Source organism: Homarus americanus, unplaced genomic scaffold, assembly GCF_018991925.1.
Source record: "Homarus americanus isolate GMGI-L3 unplaced genomic scaffold, GMGI_Hamer_2.0 scaffold44808, whole genome shotgun sequence".
In the NCBI taxonomy this organism is placed as follows: Eukaryota; Metazoa; Arthropoda; class Malacostraca; order Decapoda; family Nephropidae; genus Homarus; species Homarus americanus.
In genome coordinates this window covers 269,864-290,929 of record NW_024721443.1, presented here as the reverse complement: position 1 = coordinate 290,929, position 21,066 = coordinate 269,864, and the positions used below count along the sequence as shown (strand labels likewise).

Here is a 21,066-nt window from a genome sequence, read left to right as displayed (position 1 = left end):
AATGAAGAAAAAGACAGAGATGGAGGAATAGATAAAGAGAGAGAGAGCGGAATGGATAAAGAGAAAGAATCGAGAAAGAAAGAAAGAAAGAGAATGGAAAATGAGGGATGAGGAGGGATGGAGAAACAGAGAAAGACTGGAGAAAGAGAGAGGGGGGGATAAGTGAAGAAGAGGGTGTGAGTATAAAGGAGCAGAAAAAGGAGGGGAGGAGAATAGAAGGGTGAAGTGCAAATTAGAGGAGACGAAAGGAGTGGAGAGGAGGGGAAGTGAAGAATGATGGAGACACACACGAGCAGAGAACTAAAAAATAGAGAGAGAAAGAAGAGGTTTATTTTTTATAGTATTTTTATTTGTTTGTAAAGCTCGTGTAAACTAAGTGCTTACGTAAACATATTAATGTAAACAGTGACTCATGTAAACAGTGACTCAAGAAAACAATAACTCAAGTAAACAGTGACTCAAGTAAACAAGACGTAAACAATAACTCAAGTAAACGGTGACTCATGTAAACAGTGACTCATGTAAACAGTGACTCAAGAAAACAATAACTCAAGTAAACAGTGACTCAAGTAAAACAATGACTCGTGTAAAGTGACATATTTAAACAGTGACTCAAGTAAACAAAGACAATTGTAAACAGTGACTCACGTACAGCAACTCATGTAAACAATGACTCGAGTAAATAATGACTCATGTAATTAGTGACTCTGGCTCAGGTGGTCAGACACAAGGAACGGACGAGTGAGTCAGGAAGTATAAAAGGAAATTGGTCGGTTATCTTGTGTTAACTATAATAATTATCAAATAATGTCTTCCTCTCTCCACCTCCTCCTGTATTATTATTATTATTATTATTATTATTATTATTATTAGATGGACTGTTCAAGTGTTATGGTAAACTCAATCAATTGCCTAAAAGAAATTTATCCCTTCGTGTAAACAAGTGTAAACAAAGCCTTCACTTACTAGTACTGTATATCAAAACGTATAAAAAATATCAAACTATTTTAAATTTTTTTCTGGTATTTCAACATATTTCTTAACAAATTACCAAAAAACAAAAGCAGAGAATCCCGTAAAGAATAACTTGTTAGGTAAGAAACAATACCCACGTGGGATCACCTCTACAACACGATAGTCTCCCCGCCTCACAACGACTTGACACAACTTCTCAGATTTCGTTAATATACGTACTGTACATGCGGTAAAGTACATAAAAAATGAATATCACGTGAAATTTAACCAGCCAGCTTATTTCACCTGATGACTAAACACCCTAACGCTACCTTTTTGAGGGGTTAGGTTACGTTACATTAGGTTATGTCAGCTTCGCGTTAGGGTGTTTAACCAGCACGGGAAATAACTGCATTAAATATAGGCAGAAGACACTTCACGGTTGGGCACATCACCTGTGTTTCTCCCAGGGACATAAATCATCCACAGATCGGTCTGCCTCGCGTGTTGCTTCCCCCTGGTAGTTAAGTTGTTACCTGGATGTTATGTGTATCACCTGTCTCCTCCCTGTCTCGAAAAATGTATACACACCCCCGTACAGATTTTCGTTGATATAGCGGGAATGTTTGTCATGTGTTACAGCAGCAACATTGTCCTCACTCGTGGGAGACCTCACACATCAACAAGTGAGGACGATGTTGCTGTTATTATACAAAACTTTCACAAGATTTCCAAGAAAAGATGGAATGTAGTGTGTATGTGTTTTAGAGACACATTTGGATGTCATTTAGAAATAGTTATTTTTAGTGAAGCTCACCTTTGTAGGACTGTATCATAAAAAGGTTTGTAACTGCGATAACAATACTACTACTACCACTACCACTACTACTACTACTACTACTACTAATAATAATAATAATAATAATAATAATAATAATAATAATAATAATAATAACAATAACAATAACAAAAATAATAATAATAATAATAATAATAATAATAATAATAATAATAATAATAATAATAATAATAATAACAACAATAATAATAATAATAATAATAATAATAATAATAATAATAATAATAATAATAATAATAATAATAATATGAAACTTCTGAGCAAAGACCAGATATTATAGTTTTAAAATAGACTTAGTTAAGACATTCCCCCCAAAAAATTATTTGTTCGATAATACACAAATAATAACATAACAAATATTGTAAAATAAGGAAGAGTTTACTTACAATATATCTAAAGGTCAAGTACATGTGGCATACTAAACACATAATGTTAAAGTTCATGTATAAGAACAGAGGATTATTATTATTATTATTATTATTATTATTATTATTATTATTATTATTATTATTATTATCACATACCCTAAACCTCCCAGACCACACAACCCATCCCGACATTAATCTGAAACCCTAAAATACCTTTTAAATAAAAAATTAACAGAAAAAAATAACATCACGAAATTAAATCATCATCCCTTTTAGTGTAGACAGGTTAAAGTGACCTGTAACTCCCAGCGTCCCTGTAACATAGTAAATACAGACAGACAGACACCCAAATACTCTAATCACTGCAATTTCTCATATAACGTAATACCAGAAGTCCAATTAGCAAATAATATGATACTATATCCACAAAGGTAAATTACTCCTTAGTGGGTAAAACTTATTATTATAATTCAACAGGAAAGGTAAGATTGTTTTAATGTATTCTAGAAAATTTTTCAGGACAGGTAAATTGAGGATGTGTAATTAGAATTGATTTTATGGTTACTGTTGTTATAAAAGATGAGATACAGGTAAACGTACCTCAAATTCATATGAAATTTCAATGTATAATCAGTCTTGTGTAAAATTAAGATTAATTTAATTTCTAAACCAATTTTTACGTTTATTATTATTATTATTAAGGAATTATTTCTCTTCTAAAATTGGCAAAATGAACGTCAGGACCACGTGGCTGAAGAGGGGAGAGGGGGAGTGGGTGGGAGTAGGGAGAGGGAGGGGTTTTCACTTCCTACCCACTCCACATCTGCCTCGAATGGACACTTGTTATCGTAGTAATGTATTCCTTAAGTGGTGGGGGAAGACGGATACCGTGGGTTGCCACACACACACACACACCCACACACACACACACACACACACACACACACACACACACACACACACACACACACACACACACACACACACACACACACACACACACACACACACACACACACACACACACACACACACACACACACACACACACACACACAGTTATCATTACACTGGATATCTTGTTACTCTCATTATTATTTTTTTTTGTTTTCTATTTTGTTGCTGTAGTTTGCTCCCTCCCCTATATCCTCTGGGGAAGGGAGGAACCCTTCACTACCTTCTTTCCTGTCTACCTAACCCTCTTTCTTCTCTTCCTTATCCTCTTATCCACCCTTTCCTACTCTCTTTATTTCCTACCAACCCTCAAGCCTTCTTTCCCCATACTCTCTGTTCTCCCTCCCCTACTCTATCTCCTCCCTTTCCTACCCTCTTCCCTCCATTCTCTACCCTCTTTCCTCCATTCTCTACCCCCTTCCCCCCATTCTCTACCCTCTTTCCTCCATTCTCTACCCTCTTTCCTCCATTCTCTACCCTCTTCCCCCCATTCTCTACCCTCTTTCCTCCATTCACTACCCTCTTTCCTCCATTCTCTACCCTCTTTCCTCCATTCTCTACCCTCTTCCCCCCCATTCTCTACCCTCTTCCCCCATTCTCTACCCTCTTTCCTCCATTCACTACCCTCTTTCCTCCATTCTCCCCTCTTTCCTCCATTCACTATTCCCCATTCTCTACCTCTTTCCTCCATTCTCTACCCTCTTCCCTCCATTCTCTACCCTCTTTCCTCCATTCTCTACCCTCTTCCCTCCATTCTCTACCCTCTTCCCTCCATTCTCTACCCTCTTTCCTCCATTCTCTACCCTCTTTCCTCCATTCTCTACCCTCTTTCCTTCCTTCCCTCAGGCCTCCACATTAATGTTTCAATCTAGTGAATAAGATTTTAAGACGAGCATCGATCCCTTCAGGTGTGTTAGATGATGATATCAATGGTGATTTATTTACTCTCTAGTACGTCAAACATGGGTATATTAGTAGAGCAATGCTGTCCTTAGTACTGTATTCTTGGTTAGGTTAGGTTAGGTTAGGTTAGGTTAGGATAGGTTTGGTTAGGTTAGGTTTGGTTAGGTTAGGTATTCAGGTAGATAGGTAGATTAGCATGCACTGTATGTTTATGATCTAAGGAAATGTTTTGAGTTGTATGTGGTTTTTTTTTTTAGCCTTTATATGACGTGTGGTAAGATGTTTTGGGTTTGCCTTACCAATGTTTACAAACCTGCTCACATAGTTAACACATAGAGCTCTCTCTCTCTCTCTCTCTCTCTCTCTCTCTCTCTCTCTCTCTCCTTTTCTCCCTTCCCTCTTATCCCATTTATCCCTTACCCCCTCCTCCTCCTCTCTCCCTATTCCCACAACTTCCCTTACCCTCTTCCTCCCCTTCCCCCACTCTCCTGCTCCTCCCATCCTCTTCCCCTCCCCATCCCACTCTCCCCATACCCCATCACCCAGTAGGTGCGTGAGGAGTACAATTACTTCTTTATTTACAGGTGCAAAAGGTGTTTAGAATGAGTGGTAGTGTGTACATGCGCTTCAGGTGTGCACAGTAGCTTCAGGTGTGTACAGTAGCTTCAGCTATGTACGGTAACTTCAGATGTGTACATGAGCTTCAGTTGTGCACAGTAGCTTCAGGTGTATACATGAGCTTCAGGTGTGCACAGCAGCTTCAGGTGTGTACAGTAGCTTCAGCTATGTACGGTAACTTCAGATGTGTACAAGAGCTTCAGGTGTGCACAGTAGCTTCAGGTGTGCATAGTAGCTTCAAGTGTATACATGAGCTTCAGGTGTATACAGTGGCTTCAAGGGTATACATTAGTTTCAGGTATATACAGTACCTTCAGGTGTGTACACGAGCTTCAGATGTGTACAGTAGCTTCAGGTATGTACGGAAACTTTAGATGTGTACATGAGCTTCAGGTGTGAACAGTAGCTTCAGGTGTGTACACGAGGGTCAGGTGTGTACACGAGCTTCAGGTGTGTACACGAGCGGCAGGTGTGTACTCGTTCTTTCAGTATAAAAGATCAATAGACGCTATGTGTTAATTACAATACAACTCTTTTATATATCACGTCTGTCTTCTTTCCTTTTTCTTCTTATTATTATTATTTTGTATATTTTTTTTATTCTTTTTATTCTAATTTTTCTCGATTTCTTCTTCTTCGTCTTTGTTTTTTTTTCCTTTCTTCTCCTATTATTCTTCGTATAATTACAATATCTTTCCTTTTTCTCCTTATTTATTATTTTTTCTTGTATTATATTTTTTTCCTAATTTTCTGTTTTGCTCCTCTTTTATCCCTCTTCTAACTCTTATTTTCTTATTTCCATTCCTAAATAAATACGATATATTTTTTTTCTAAACTAAACAAGATAGTGTGGCACATTTGGCTAAACTAGTATGTTAGTTAATGAAGATGAATTAAATCTATTGTCACCATCACAATATACAGGCACAGATGTGTTAATTTTTCGACTGTTTTAGAATAAATATTTTATTTTCTAATATTTTTTGTTGTATTAAATGTCATGGTTGTTATATATCGTTCACTAGATCTCAATTGATAGGTGCTTCAACTACCAGGGTTATTAAGCACCAATCACTGGGTCTTAGTTGCTAGGTGCTTCAACTACCAGGGTCATTAGGTCTTAAATACAAAAAAAATGCAAAATACAATATAAATTACATCACATATAAACTTTTTACCAATCAAGAGTACAAAAATTTCCCATTAATCATATCAATAATTTATACCAGTAATTTATATCAATAATCTAACCAGTAATTTATATCAATATCATGACCAAGTTAAATGAAAACCAAGGAACAAGTTTTATAAACACCTGAACCAATATCAAATACCTGCAGCTCACGTCTTAGTACTTACACCTGTGCTTGATTGCCTATACATGTTCTTAAGTAAATGTATAGTTAACTAAAGATAGAAATTATGTGCGTGAATATTTAATAGAATTAGAGGTTAGAATAGGATAAAATGAATAATAAAAGTATCTGATTAAAGTAAATAATAATAATAATAATAATAATAATAATAATAATAATAATAATAATAATAATAATAATAATGGCCATATACGAATTTTTCCACAAACAAATAAGCATGTTAAGTGAGTCTGAACTTAACTATAGTGTTTAATATATATAATGTTTGGAAACGTTTGTGTCCCGGTAATATTCTCCACTATAGTTATATCTACAGTTACGAAAACATTCTCACTGAACAGAAACTTATATTAAGTTCTTAGCTTTTAGTGTGTGTGTGTGTGTGTGTGTGTGTGTGTGTGTGTGTGTGTGTGTGTCATAACACTGTACAGTCGTGTGTAGTGTTTACTTAGCCCATGTAACACTTGGCGTGGTGTGTAGTGTGAGTTAGGAGGAGGTGTAGCGTGTGTCGTGTACCTGTGTGGTGGGCGGGGCGTGCGGTGGGCGGGGCGTGGCGTGGCGCGGGAGGGGGGCTCGGGGGCGCGGCGGGGCTGGCTCGGGTCAGTGCGAGGTGAGCGGCGGCCACATGAACACCAGCAACATGGTGTACGGGGTGTGTAACGCCGAGTCCGGCTACCACAGCCAAGCCTATTCCTCCGAGCTACAGCACTACTACGCCCAGTGCCAGTCCCACGAGGCGGTGCAGGGCCAGACCTACATCCCTCCCGCCCTCACGCCCACCGACCATCACCGCGCGCAACACACCAGCCTACAGGATGCACACGTGCCCTCCTCCTACACAAACCTGGACGAATACAGCAGCGTGTGTTACCCGGGGCACCCGGCGGGGGGCATGGCGGCCGCCCAGCATCATGTGTCACAGAGCTACGACTATAGCACCGCCGTCCAGGCCGCCGCCGTGGCGGGCGGCGTGGGCGGCCAGACGGGAGTCATGTCACCGGCCGCTGCGGGAGGATACCCAGGTTACCTGGACCCCGCAGCCCAGTACCGACACATGAGTATGGGTCTCTACGCCCACCATGAGGGCGTGCGGGAGGCGTGTGGTGTAGGCGGTATGATGGGTGGGTCGCCCCACGCCCTCCCGCACCACCAGCCGCAGCAGTCTGTGCCTACCTACAAATGGATGCAGGTCAAGAGGAACGTGCCCAAGCCAGGTAAGACACGCCCACCTACACCGCCCACACCCTGTTGTTCCTTCTATATGACGCAGTGGGTATGTGTCCAGGGGCGTGCGCCGCCCACACACGTCCCTCGACACACACCTGTCTGCTGCTGTACATACTCACCTGTAGCGGGGGCATGACCTTTACTAATTACAAAACGAGAAGTGTGAGTGAGTGAGAGGTGTGAGGGTCAGGGGGTGTGGCGGCCCTACACTACCTCACACAGGGTTCACTACACAACCACCGCGGCTGGTAGAGCCAGTTACTGATGTTATCACCAAATTTAACAATAAGTCTCTCGTTATGACGTTGTTATTGATTGCGTTGTGACGTCATCGGAGGGTGGGGAGCGCGGCCATTGTTGACGGTGATCATTATATATAAATTTTAATGTGTCGTCACTTGAAAAAAAATACCATGACAGACAGACAGACAGACAGACAGATGCTACCTCAAGAAAAAGAATAAAATAAATATAATAATAAATAGTAATCGCTTATAATTTTCATTTAATAACTTCCAAAACAATAAACATTATAAATAATTGAATAGATTTAAATGAAAAAATTAACAGAACACGGAGAAAAAAATAATTAAAATATTTATAGTAAATAAAATAAATAAATAAATTATAATTTGGAATATTTTCAAAACTTAAGAAAAAACAATAAAATATATAATTGACCCAAACAAAAGAAAAAAATTAATAAAGAACAAATACAGAATAAACAATAATTTATCAACTCAAGAAAAATAATTATACTAGAATGAATAAATCACCCAATTCCTTAACAAAAATATTTAGAAGACCAGAAGAAAATTAAAAACTGAATATACTAAATTATAATCATTATTAGCTCCCCCCCCCCAAAAAAAAATTACAAAGGGCCTAAAACATTTCATTAATTAGTATTCTTACAATAGAGTAATAGTATTTAAGCGTTAATTAACTTTACACATCAAGATATTGCTCTATAACCCCCCCAGGTGCATTAAAAATTACTTACATGTGTTAATTATAATTACCTGAGCTATCTGGGGTTTTATTTTTTTACTAGGATGCTGAAGTCTTTTATGCTTGGGTTTGTGTATCATACTAGGATATGGATATGTAAAGAGATAGATGGGTAGAAAGATAGATTGATAAATAGGTAGATAGATAAATAGACAGATTGATGAATAGATAGATTGACAGTCAGGTAGATAGACTAATAGACTGACAGATAGATAGATATAGTAAATGAGCTGTCCTCTTCTTGCGATATCTCAAGGGAATCTAGTAAAACCTGAACGGTATCTCTTGTAATAAGGACTTGGGAGACAGCGAGATATAAACAGACAGACAGACAGAAAAAAGACAGAGAGAGAGAGACAGATACTTAATAATATTTCCAACAGTATAAGCGTGAGAAGGATATGGGCAGTGTGAATAGGCTGTCTCGTTGCGGTATCTCTCCCAGTATATGTATGGTACCGTCTCAAATGCCCTTTCAAAGCGATATATCTTAATGGGAAATAAATCAGGGTTTTTTTTTTTTATTAGGTCGGGAATTCGTAAAGGGAGTTTGTATGATATTGAAAGGGAGGGTTTAATTCGGGGGGCAATATCTCTTTGAGTTGGAGGTGAATAAAGCAAGAAGATTCAAACGATATCAGTATGAATGATAACTAGAGAATGATTGATATCTTAACTGAGGAAATACGATAAGGAAAGGGAATATCATCCAGACGATATCATATTTGTCCATATCTTTTTAAATGAAATACGATTATTATTAGAATTTCCAAGCGATATCAATAACAAGAAATACAGATTAATTAGAAGAAATGCGATAACTAAGGAAATAATGTATCTGAGAGCTATATCTCAATTGAATGACTATGGAAATATATTTTTTGACGTCTGCATTTAAATATCGCAATTTTCGCTATCCCTACCTAATATATATCGTCTTATATCGTAATTTTTGATATCTTGATCTGGTAGATATCGTTTTTAATTAAGCACTATCTAACGCCGGCTATGACTAATTCGTTATCATGTAAGTTATATAAAAAAGGCAAATCGAAGCGATATCTTCCTATGATATCATGAGAGGATATTTTTACATTACACGAGTTGAATATCGAAGGTTAGAAAATTAATCCACCTACTCCCGTCTACTATCTACCTACACCTATTACTGATCTACCTACAACAACTCTCTAATATCCCCCCTTAACCTTCCTCTTCCTTTCCCTCCTCCTCCTCTTCTTGTTCTCCTCCTCTTCCACATCCTATTCTACCTACTCATCCTCTTCACTGGCCTCCTCCTCTACTTCCATTTCTTCCTCCTCTTCTTCTTTCATTTCCTCTTCATTCTCTTCCTCCTCCTCTTCATCGATGTTTACAATAGGGTAGAAAACCAACCTCTATCTTATCTCTCTAAAATAGGGAGATAGAGAGACCTTGAGAGATAATATCACTGTTTACATTATATGGTATATGAACCATCTCTTAGCGATAACAGAGATAAATTTAAGAATGAGTTTTATGGAAATTATTTTGGCAATATCTCAAATCTCAGAGATAAAAATATTACAAGAATACCCGATGTGTCTCTTTCAATGGTATGAGAGATATGATGTTATTTATATCTCTGAGCGATATTTCCTTGGGATTGAGTAATAGACTAGTGATATTTCCGTTTAGAAATATTGTACCTTAAACAAAAAAATTAATCTTTGTATAGTATTTCTCTGATGAGTTAAAAGTGTAACAAATCTCTCAGCGCTATTTCTGTAACTTGGTTCCCAGAAAGTAAGTAATTTTTTGGCATTATTTCCATTTAGGTGTAACAGTAAATTTAACCATTTCCTATCACTATCTCCTTCCGCCAACAACAGGTAATTTGATAATCACCTAGCGCTATTTCCATACTTCAACATAACAAATAAATTAAGAAATCGACAATGAGAAAACTTTAATCCATCTCCCAGCGTTATCTCTGTGAAGCTGGGAGATATAAATTACATATTTCCTATCGCTGTCTCTAAAATACAAAACAGGACACTAAATTAACCATCTCTAAGGCGTTATTTCTGTGTAGCAATAGCAATAAATTTGGCTATTTCCAAGCGCTAATTTTAATGAGCATTGTCATGAAAATCAACTAATCATCTCTCTGATCTATTTCCGTGTGGTGGTGGTGGTGATTTTTATTTCCCATTATCTCTACAAAGTAATTATAGCTGCCTACATCTCCCCGTCATAACATTGTTGATAATTGTGATAACATATAAGATAACATTATCCAGTTGCTGCCGCCTCTTTTTGTTAAAACAGCGATAACATCAATTCTCTCTCAGTGATATCTCCTTAAATTAGTGTAGTGATGATATCTCCTCGTAAAGATAACGATAAAAGAAATACTATTTATCTCCCAGGGCTGATTCACATGAAAAACCTAACCATCTCCCAGCGCTGTCTCTATGTAGCGATAGCGATAACAATCATTGCATCTCCTCCCAGTGCTGATCTCTAGAAATATCACCTCCCAGTACTAATCTCCACCAAACACTATCTCTCAGCGCTGTCTGCATTCATCGACAGGGCAAATCTCCACATAAACAGTATCTCCCAATGCTGTTTCCAGGTAGCGATAGCGATAACAATCATGCATCATCCAGCGCTGATCTCCATGAAAAACTTGAACAATCTCCCAGTACAAATCTCCAAGAAACACCGCACAACATCTCAGCGCTTAATTCCACCTAAAACCTGAACATCTATAGGCGCTAATCATCTCTTATCTCCCAGCGCTATTTCCAGTTACAGCCTATCCCCACACACGACAGTTCTCAGTATATTGTAGTCAGGGTAAAGTGCTATCGTCGGCGGCTATCGACAGACACACCCGATAGCGGCGGGCTCCTTCGTGACTCATCCTACGGGAACGATACATAGAGACGTCTGGTATTTCAAACATCCTTCTCTCACATCCTTATTTATCTGAGATTCCTGTCGAATTTTCCCTTATTAGAACGTAAGATTTTAGCTTATTTAGACCGGGGGATTTTAACTTATTTGGCCGTAGGGTTATAGCTTATTTGGCTGTAGGATTTTACCTAATTTGGTCATCGAGTTTCAGCTTATCAGACCATAGGATTTTGGTTTATATTTTATGACTCAGTTTGTAGGATTAATGACATATTAAACTGATTACACTCAAGGATTATCTATATGTTATATGATCTCAGGATTTGTGACATACTTAGCCTATTTTACTGTAGGATTTAACATATTTCGGAGTGTAGGATGAACAATATATTTACCTCATTCAACTAAGGGATTTCTCATATATTTACCCAGATAGAATTTGGTGGAAGGATTTATCGTAAAATTTTCCAAGAAAGCTATAGGATTTGGGGTGATTTATCATACATTTTTAGGTATAGGGATTATTGGGATTTTTTAATTTAATCTGACTCTTCAACCCCTCCACGTAATCCATCCTGTTGATCGGGAGGATGAAGAAGATTAGCGATATTTTTAGGTTCGTAATATTTAGGAGTTATACGATGCATAGGATGAAAAATTTTAATTGAGTCGATACCTAACCTAACCTAACCTAACCTAACCTAACCTAATCTAACCTAACCTTGGTTGCTGAAACACCTAAAACTAAGACCTAGTGAACGGCGCTCAAAGACCGTGAGTCGTTGAAGTGCCCCCATATGAATATACAACAAAAAATGCATATATATATATATATATATATATATATATATATATATATATATATATATATATATATATATATATATATATATATATAAAATCAAGTAAATAAACAACTAAGGAAACTAGTTTTTATGCGCCTGGCAGAAGAGTTGTGCACAGTCTTGGCGCGTTGCCAGTCGCCTGTTTTAAACTTCTCATACCGTTCTTTTAACACTCTGGAATAAACTATGTGAATATATATGTATATATTTATATACAATGTATGTACAGAGTTTCCCATCATTGTATCTTATTAAATATCTTTAATGGTCGAAACAGATAAAAGCATCAATATATCGTTCATAATTAAGATAACTACGCATTAAAAAGGATATTACCAATTTTATCATTATTATTATTAATTATTATTATTATTATTATTATTATTATTATTATTATTGTGATTCTATTTAATTCATAAAATTTCTAGATTTCAGTACGATAATATTATTTGTGGTTAATATTTATAAGAAGTGTTAATATTATAGCATAGATAACAGTGATTAGAATAGAATACTGGTAAATATAGAGCAAAATCAACAATAACAGCAATACTTATATGTTTAATAATGACAGTCATACTAAGAACAATAACAATGTTGAGAAAAATAAAAATAAAACTATCAAGATCATACAGAGATAACAAGAATTTACCTCAATATATCCAAAGTTATATTAGTTATCTTACTTCACTTCATATATATACCAGTAATATATCGAGATCTATTTTGAATTAGATTAGACCGAAAAATACTCAACATATGAAATATATTTCTCCTTTAAGCTTAATAATGATAAATAATACAGCTTAGATATTCCTTGGGTTAAAATGTATGAAAAATAATTAAATAAATAAAGGAAGGATATATTTTGTTAATACGAAAAACTCTGGTTACTAATTCCATGAGTTTGTGAAATTGAACATCCCAAATAACAGGCTTTTGGTAATAATCACAACTGAATAATGTTAATAATATAATAATAATAATAATAATAATAATAATAATAATAATAATAATAATAATAATAATAATAATAATAATAATAATAAAACACGTAAGTTTAAATTCTGATTCTTATATTAATTTATCTAATATATATAATACTTTTTTATATATTGATATAACTTGATTAAAAGCCAAGACCTGACCTGACCTGACCTAACCTCACCTAACCTACCCTAACTTGACCTTGCTTCACATGCGAGAAACTCTTGTGATCATATATTACTGATATATCTTCTGAAGTGTATATTAATATTTTTCGTAGTGACTTTCCTATATTCTAAACGTAATTGAATGTTTATTACTTTTAAGCTGCACCTGTCATTAATTGAGGTTAATTACCCACAAAATAATTAACTACAGTACAGTACTCTACCGTGAAATTATAATATTCGTCCAATGCTTAAAAAAACAGTTGTTGAAAAAATATAAAATATATAATTACTTTTTCAGATATACCAAAAATTATGTATTAGAAAAAAGTAAAAAGGTCAACTATCTAAATATTCTTCCTAAAATAGCAAAATTCAGGCGTTGAAAATAAAACAATCGAAAAAAATCTAACTTCTTCAAATGCCTCCAAAAAATCATGTATCCAAAAAAAATTAATATTGACTTAAACTCGTCATTTTTTCATACATAAAAGAATTTCTTTATTGAAAAACTCTAAATATTACTCAAATATTCAGAAAGATCAAATATTGCAAAAAGAAGTTCTAATATTCTTTAAATCATCCCCTAAAAATAATATAAAAAAAATCCAAATATTGATCTAATACCCAAGAAACTAAATATCGAAAACCTCCAAATATTGAAAACAAAATCAAACATTAAGAAAAACAAGTCAAGATATACCTCAAAGGACCAACATTTTCGGGTCACCTTAATACGAACATACCAAAGGACACGCGAGAACTGTGGCCGCTATTGAACACCAATGTAATATCATCACATAACGCTTACTGCTGGTTAACATTTTTACCCTGTGTTGGCTGTGCAGGATGACGCGCTGTGCCAGAAATAACAGCATTCGTCCTATCTTACATATTACAGCACTTTCTATTATCAATAACGCGCTGTATTTCCTTGAGTGTTAGTTGCATAGGATAAAACCGCTGTACCTATTTTAACAGCATTCTTCCAACAGCACTTAGTATAGCCAATAATGCGCTGTGTTCTGTAAAGTGTTAGCTGTGTAGGATGACGCGCTGTACCAGAAATAGCTGTGCTGGTGTTTTATTTAGCTGTGATACTTGAAGCCCAGAGATTACAACTAAGGATTATTATTTTAATGGTCAGATTAAGAGCCAATTATCATATCAATAAACACAATGATTTTTATGTGTTGATATATAAACAGATTGATGATTAGATTGACCGACATACTACCTCATCCAACGTGATTTATATATATACAGAGATGAACAGACAAGGGAATAATAATAAAAATGAGATAATTTATTTTTTATCCAGAGACAAAAAAATTAACAAAAAAAAATGACATAATTCGAAAATAGAGTTAATAAAAATATCTCGTATTTGGCTCGGTAAAATCTCACTACCATATCTCACTACCATCTCCCACTACCATTTCCCACAACCATCCCTCACTACCATCTCTCACTACCATCTCTCACTACCATCTCCCACTACCATCTCTCACTACCATCTCTCACTACCATCTCCCACTACCATCTCTCACTACCACCTCTCACTACTACCTCTCACTACCATCTCCCACTACCATCTCTCACTACCATCTCCCACTACCATCTCCCATTACCACCACTACCTCTCACTACCACTCTCACCATCTCCCACCATCTCCTCACTACCATCTCTCACTACCATCTCTCATTACCATCTCTCACTCACCATCTCCCACAACCATCCCTCACTACATCTCTCCCACTACCATCTCTCACTACCATCTCCCACAACCATCCCTCACTACCATCTCCCACTACTACCTCTCACTACCATCTCCCACTACCATCTCTCACTACCATCTCCCACTACCATCTCTCACTACCATCTCTCACTACCATCTCCCACTACCATCTCCCACTACCATCTCTGAGGACTGAGACGAGACCTCTAACACAGTCTGGCTCAGATTTTAAATATAGCTATGTAAACAAGATCACTGATATATTTAATTCATTAATAGCTCAATGATTCTTAAATTTCTCCATCACGACAGAGTTTATACGTTACAGGACTATATTATATCCAAAATATATAGAAAATCATATATACTTATCCACATATATAGGAGATATTTACATAATTTACTCATATATTATAGTAAATATCCAGTACTACGTGTGTGTGATAACTTAATACAGTTTTAATAATTAACATTTTCATCAGTATACAAACGAGTATATATGCCCGCGATTGCAATACAAAATCTCGTAAACATGTTGTATGCATACGTAAACACATCCACGGTTCAGTGTATATGCTACACTGTACAGATTCACATATTTTCATGATTATTTACAGTGTTCTTGATGCCACAAACCGGAGATAATTATTACCACATTATGCATGCTGTCACTGACGTCAGTTATTATCTCCGGTTTATATATAATTACCGCATCATATAATGGTATTTACATGAGTACAAGAATATTACATTTGTCTTCTTGCAATTTTTTTGTGTGAGTGTGTGTGTGATGACTTGGACCCATTTTTGTGAAACTTGATACGTAGGTCTAGTATTGGCAAATAAAAACTATTATTATTATTATTATTATTATTATTATTATTATTATTATTATTATTATTATCACCAAAGTAAGATCAAGCAGTAAAATACCACCAACATGAAACAAGAACAATTCATCCTTAAGAAATATAAAATGAAAATCACATTATTTACCCTAAACTCAACAAAATCTTCATCAAAGCCAACCCGTGGAAGATCATTCCTCAGCTGAACTATTTTAGGCAGGAACCATCTGTTATAATGAGTTGTGTTACACCTTGCGTCATATAAGATAGTGGGTACACAGTGTCTCTGCCTAGCGACTCACACTGGGAGAGGTTGTGGTGGGGATCTCTCGCATAAAGTGGATGGTAATTGTTGTAGATCTTGAGGTATAAAGAAAGAGAGATTGAATATTTATTTTGTATGTTTCAGGTTAATAACTTTTGTTTTAATAAGGAGAAAGAAACTGTGTGTTTTGGGTACAAGTTGCGCTTCTTGGGTATGATGTGTGTACTTTGGGTATAAACTGCGCACTTCAGGTGTAAAAAGTAAACTTTCAATATAAACTGCGCGCACTAGGTATGAAATGCATACTTTCAATATAAACTGCGCATTTTAGGTATAAAATATATAATTTGGGTATAATCAGCACGCTCTTTATATATCTTATCCAGCAGTTTAAGATCGCTGTCAGTAAGAGAGCCACAATACAGGTAAACGGTAAGCAGGGAGCAGCAGTAAATAGTGCAAGTAGATTAAATCAACTACACTATCCTCATAAATAAATAAACCCCAAAATATGCAAAATTTTCTTCATATATTTAAAGATTAAGTTTAATATTGTGTAAAACTCTCTATCGCAGGTCACATGAGTTACGTCAAAGGTCAGGAACGAGTGGTCAAGTGTGTGCTGGCGGCCATCTTTCAAGTCTCTATCGTCTCATAAACTGGAGTGATATCGTTTTACTTTCGTTCAATTTGATTTAATTGCGACACAGTATGAGATATGTTATTTTTTTTTATTTAGTTCGCGGTCTATCAACTGTTAGTTATATTGCCTTTCTTTTACTTAAAATGAACTATAACTTAGAACATTCTTATTCGTGTCTACTTGTACTTGTTAATCTATCTTGTTTATCCCTGGGTATTTTAAGGGAATAGCGCCTTGAAAAAATGATGCTTAAAAATTTGCCCCCCAAAAATTATTTTCGATAAAATCCAACGTCCAGCCTTCATGAAATAATCGCCTGATATGTATGAATAGCTCCTTTTGTTTTTACATCTTAAATTAACAAATAGAATGTCATAAAATCAATGTACGAAAAAATAGTACCATTTTTCAGATTTAAACGGGAAGATTGAGGAAATTTTCAAAGTGAGAAATATGTTAAGGAAGAGTTGCGTGTATCAATTAATATCTAATGCTATTCTTGACGGGACAACACGATTCTATTGACATTAGTTGACAAAAAAGGAACATGTATTCTGGCTGATTGTTATGCGATAAGCGTTAAAAACCGATTCATTAGCTCCACAAAAGCCTTTGACGTTCATCTCGACGCACCAGCTCGTCAGTAATGCGTTAAACATGAAGCTGAAACGCACTATTAGCTCACGGATGATCAAGGATGGAGCCTGAGCGTATAAGACACGCCAATAATGCGTCAAACATCCGGAGAGGGACTGGCCACCACTAGGGTCTCTATCCCCAAAGGTTCCTAAGCTAAATACTCCCCGACCTCTAGGTAAACAAACCCAACAGACTACCTCACCTCACCTAAGCTATAAAACAACACTGACAACCCAAAATGTCGTCGATATTACATTAAGACTCTACAACAACTATGGCTGCACTCTCTCGCCTCCAATTCCGGCGAAGATTTTTACTTAGGAATCGCTGAGATGAAAACCCAGATAGAACTACGCAGTGTTATGATCGGCGGCAGAGGGAGAAGCCGCCAACATGAGTGTTCTGGTGGCGGTGTTGTTTTGGTGTCTGTGTGTGTGACGCTTAGCTACAGTGCACGTCGCTGTCATAAGCTGGCAATACGAACAGGTGATTGATAACGAGGAGAAGAAACAGAAAGAGGAGGTGATGTGAACAGGGGTCGTTATAGACGTCATATGAAGAGGTGATTGACAAAACCACGATTGATGCGGTGTGAGTTAGCGGCGGTGGTGGTGGTGGTGGTGGGCGCTGCGACGGCGGTGATGTGAGGAGGTGAGACAGATGACACCGCGGCCGTTGTGACGTGAGATGGTGGTGGACTTTGCTACCACGAACAGAAGCGATAGGATGACAAGGCGATTGACAAGACTGCGATAGGTAAAAGAAGCACGTAATTGATGACAGCGATATGAAAGAGATCGTAGGTCCTATGATAGATTCTTACGATTGGCAGACATATTACGATAGGAGTAACTTGAAGAATGGTCGACTGAGTTGTGACAATAAACAGATAACTCGGATATATGTTTCACGCCTTTACGATACAAGTTGACCGACAAGCCAAACAATACCCAGATAACATTAATAATATTGCGCGACGATAAACTAACGCAAAAAGAACGATTCCTCCGCTAATGTAAGGCAACGTCGGTGTATGAATTATTACTTTACAACAAACTGATTAAGCAAAAAGGGGTAGTTTATAACGAAAGTCAATGTTTCTTTCCGTTACGATAAACTAACGAACACAACTCATTCACTTCACTATGTACTAACGCTTACCAATTATTCCCCTCACTAACAATAAACTAACGTAAAACAGATGAGCTGCAAGATTGAGATAGAAAATAAAATAAAGGAAAAAACGAATAAAAATATAAAACAAACATGATAAAAGGGGGAATCAGATAACACACAATAACACATAACACCACCACGAACGATAACTAAACATCATAAACGAGCGAACATCACCTGACAACGCCACAATATATCGTCAACGCTGCCGCTAACGACCGATTGACAACGCGGCGATGGAGAGCTAACAACGCACATCAACCTAATCGTTATGATGAATCTATCGTTCATGAAGCAAAAAAGGTAGCCGATTTAACACCCTTTGTTCAGCGTGTTTATGTACGTGTGTGTGTGTGTGTGTGTGTGTGTGTGTGTCGCCTCTCCCAATACTGACCCGATAATAGTTTGATTCTGTTTAAACCCTTTCATTGTGGAGAAGAAAGTGGGGATTTTTTCATCTATTTTTTCTTACTTGTCTTCATATCTCTTTGTATTGATAAGAGTTTTTGTTATTGGTTGTGGAATTGAAATGTGTGTGTGTGTGTGTGTGTGTGTGTGTGTGTGTGAAAATTTCCTTATTCGATTGTGATTCGCGGATTTTTTTAATTATCACTTACTAATCCATAATTCGGGATTAAGCATCAAAACTCTTCACAATGGAAGGAACTCGGCCACAGTAGTACGTTTCCAATATTTTCTCCAGTCTTGCAATGCATCATTAAATATTCTTTTCTATATTACTTCCGCGTTGCAATGTACCATTAACTATAATTTTTGACTCTTCATTATAAAGTAATTTGTTCGTAATGTATTTCCCTCAATCAATCATTCTTATCATTGTACCAATCACCATTATTCATATCTCTGATTATGGGAAATTACATTTAAAACAAAACTTAATTTCAAATGTAGCAAATTCTTCTTTTTCGATTTTAATATTAATATCGAGAGGTTCTTAACAGAATTTTTTTCTCATCAGAATTAAAAATATTGTTTGTTTATACGTATATAGGAAAAACGGTGGTATTTTCCCTATATATATATATATATATATATATATATATATATATATATATATATATATATATATATATATATATATATATATATATATATATATATATATATATATTACATATATATATACATATATATATACATATATTCTAACATATATTATAATTTAATTTATTGATCCTTACTATTTCTACAATAGTAGTAGTAATGGTGGTGACAGTAGTAGTGGTAATACTGATGTAATACATAATATTGCTGATGATGCAATAGTATTAGTAGTAGTAGTAGAGGTGTTAGTAGTGGCAGGTGGGTATTAGCAGTGGTATTGGTGGTATTAGTAGAAAGCACCACTGATGCATATAGGAAGAGTAGCAGTAGTAGGTAAGATAGCAATATTGCACAGTAGTAGTAAGGTAATAGTAGTACTGGTGACGATACTAGTATGTGTTTAGTAACTTGTGAATATGTGGTATTGTGTGGACTGCGGTGGTAGTGGCAATTGGTGGTTTCTTCAGGTAGGTCTCATTAGCATGGGTGAGGAGGGAGGCGAACAGTAATGATATAATTGAGGGCGGAGGAGACTATGGTGGGCTTACCTCACACCGCAGCATTAAACCCTCCCTCCTTCCCTCCCCCCTCCCTTCCTTCTCCACCTCCACCTTCTCCTCCACCTATACACACACATACTTTCGCTTCCCCTTTCTTAGTAACCCTAAGTTCTACTTGTCTCTCACCTAACCTAACCTAACCCATCCAGGTGAATCATCAGGTGAATCATCAGGTGAAACAAGCTGAGAGGGGTGAGCTTTCGGGTGAACTTAATTGTCTGTCTAAAAGTCTTCCACCATCAATTCAAATTCTTATCTGTGGCTCTTGGAATTCTGGTCTTATAATCGTCAGAAGTCTTCAATCTGCGGCTGTTCAACGTCTAGTCTATTGCTGAACGTTAATTGCTGAATCTTGGGATCTTAAACCTCAAAGTCTGTGGTTATCCAAATCTGATAAAAATCTGGCTTGAGGGGGCTACCAAACTCCCGTCCTTGCTTGTTATAAACTCTAACCGCCAAACAGATGTAATTAGCGGTGTTTTTTGGTCGTTTATCCCGTGTAGTTATTCCTTAAACCCATAGACAGTGTACAACAAAATTCCCGGTCCATGTACAATAATATTTCGGGTACATGCACAACAATACTCTGGTCCGTATACCATACCGAATACTCCAGCCAGTGTACAATAATACTCCAGCCAGTGTACAACAATACTCCAGCCAGTGTACAATAATACTCCAGCCAGTGTACAATAATACTCCAGCCAGTGTACAACAATACTCCAGCCAGTGTACAATAATACTCCAGCCAGTGTACAATAATACTCCGGCTAGTGCACAATAATATTCCGGGTACGTACATGTACAAAAATACTCTGGTCTGTCTACAATATTATTCCAGTCCGTGTACAATAATATTCCAGTTTATGAACAACAATACTACGATCCGTGTACAACAAAACTCCAGTGTCCGTGTATGAGAGAGAGAGAGTCAGTCCGTAGCTACTCAAGATTTGGT

The 21,066-nt window shown here is 36.4% G+C and overlaps 1 protein-coding gene across 1 annotated transcript in view; it reads left to right on the top strand.

Moving 5' to 3' along the window:
- The first annotated feature begins 6,648 nt into the window (after positions 1–6,648).
- Positions 6,649–21,066, top strand: part of LOC121861700 (homeobox protein Hox-A1-like) — a 65,872-nt gene continuing 51,454 nt past the window's right edge. Inside the window, exon 1 of the mRNA XM_042359603.1 lies at positions 6,649–7,246. Coding sequence (XP_042215537.1) covers positions 6,658–7,246 — 589 coding nt within the window. The 5' untranslated portion in view covers positions 6,649–6,657. The remainder of the gene's footprint in view (positions 7,247–21,066) is intronic.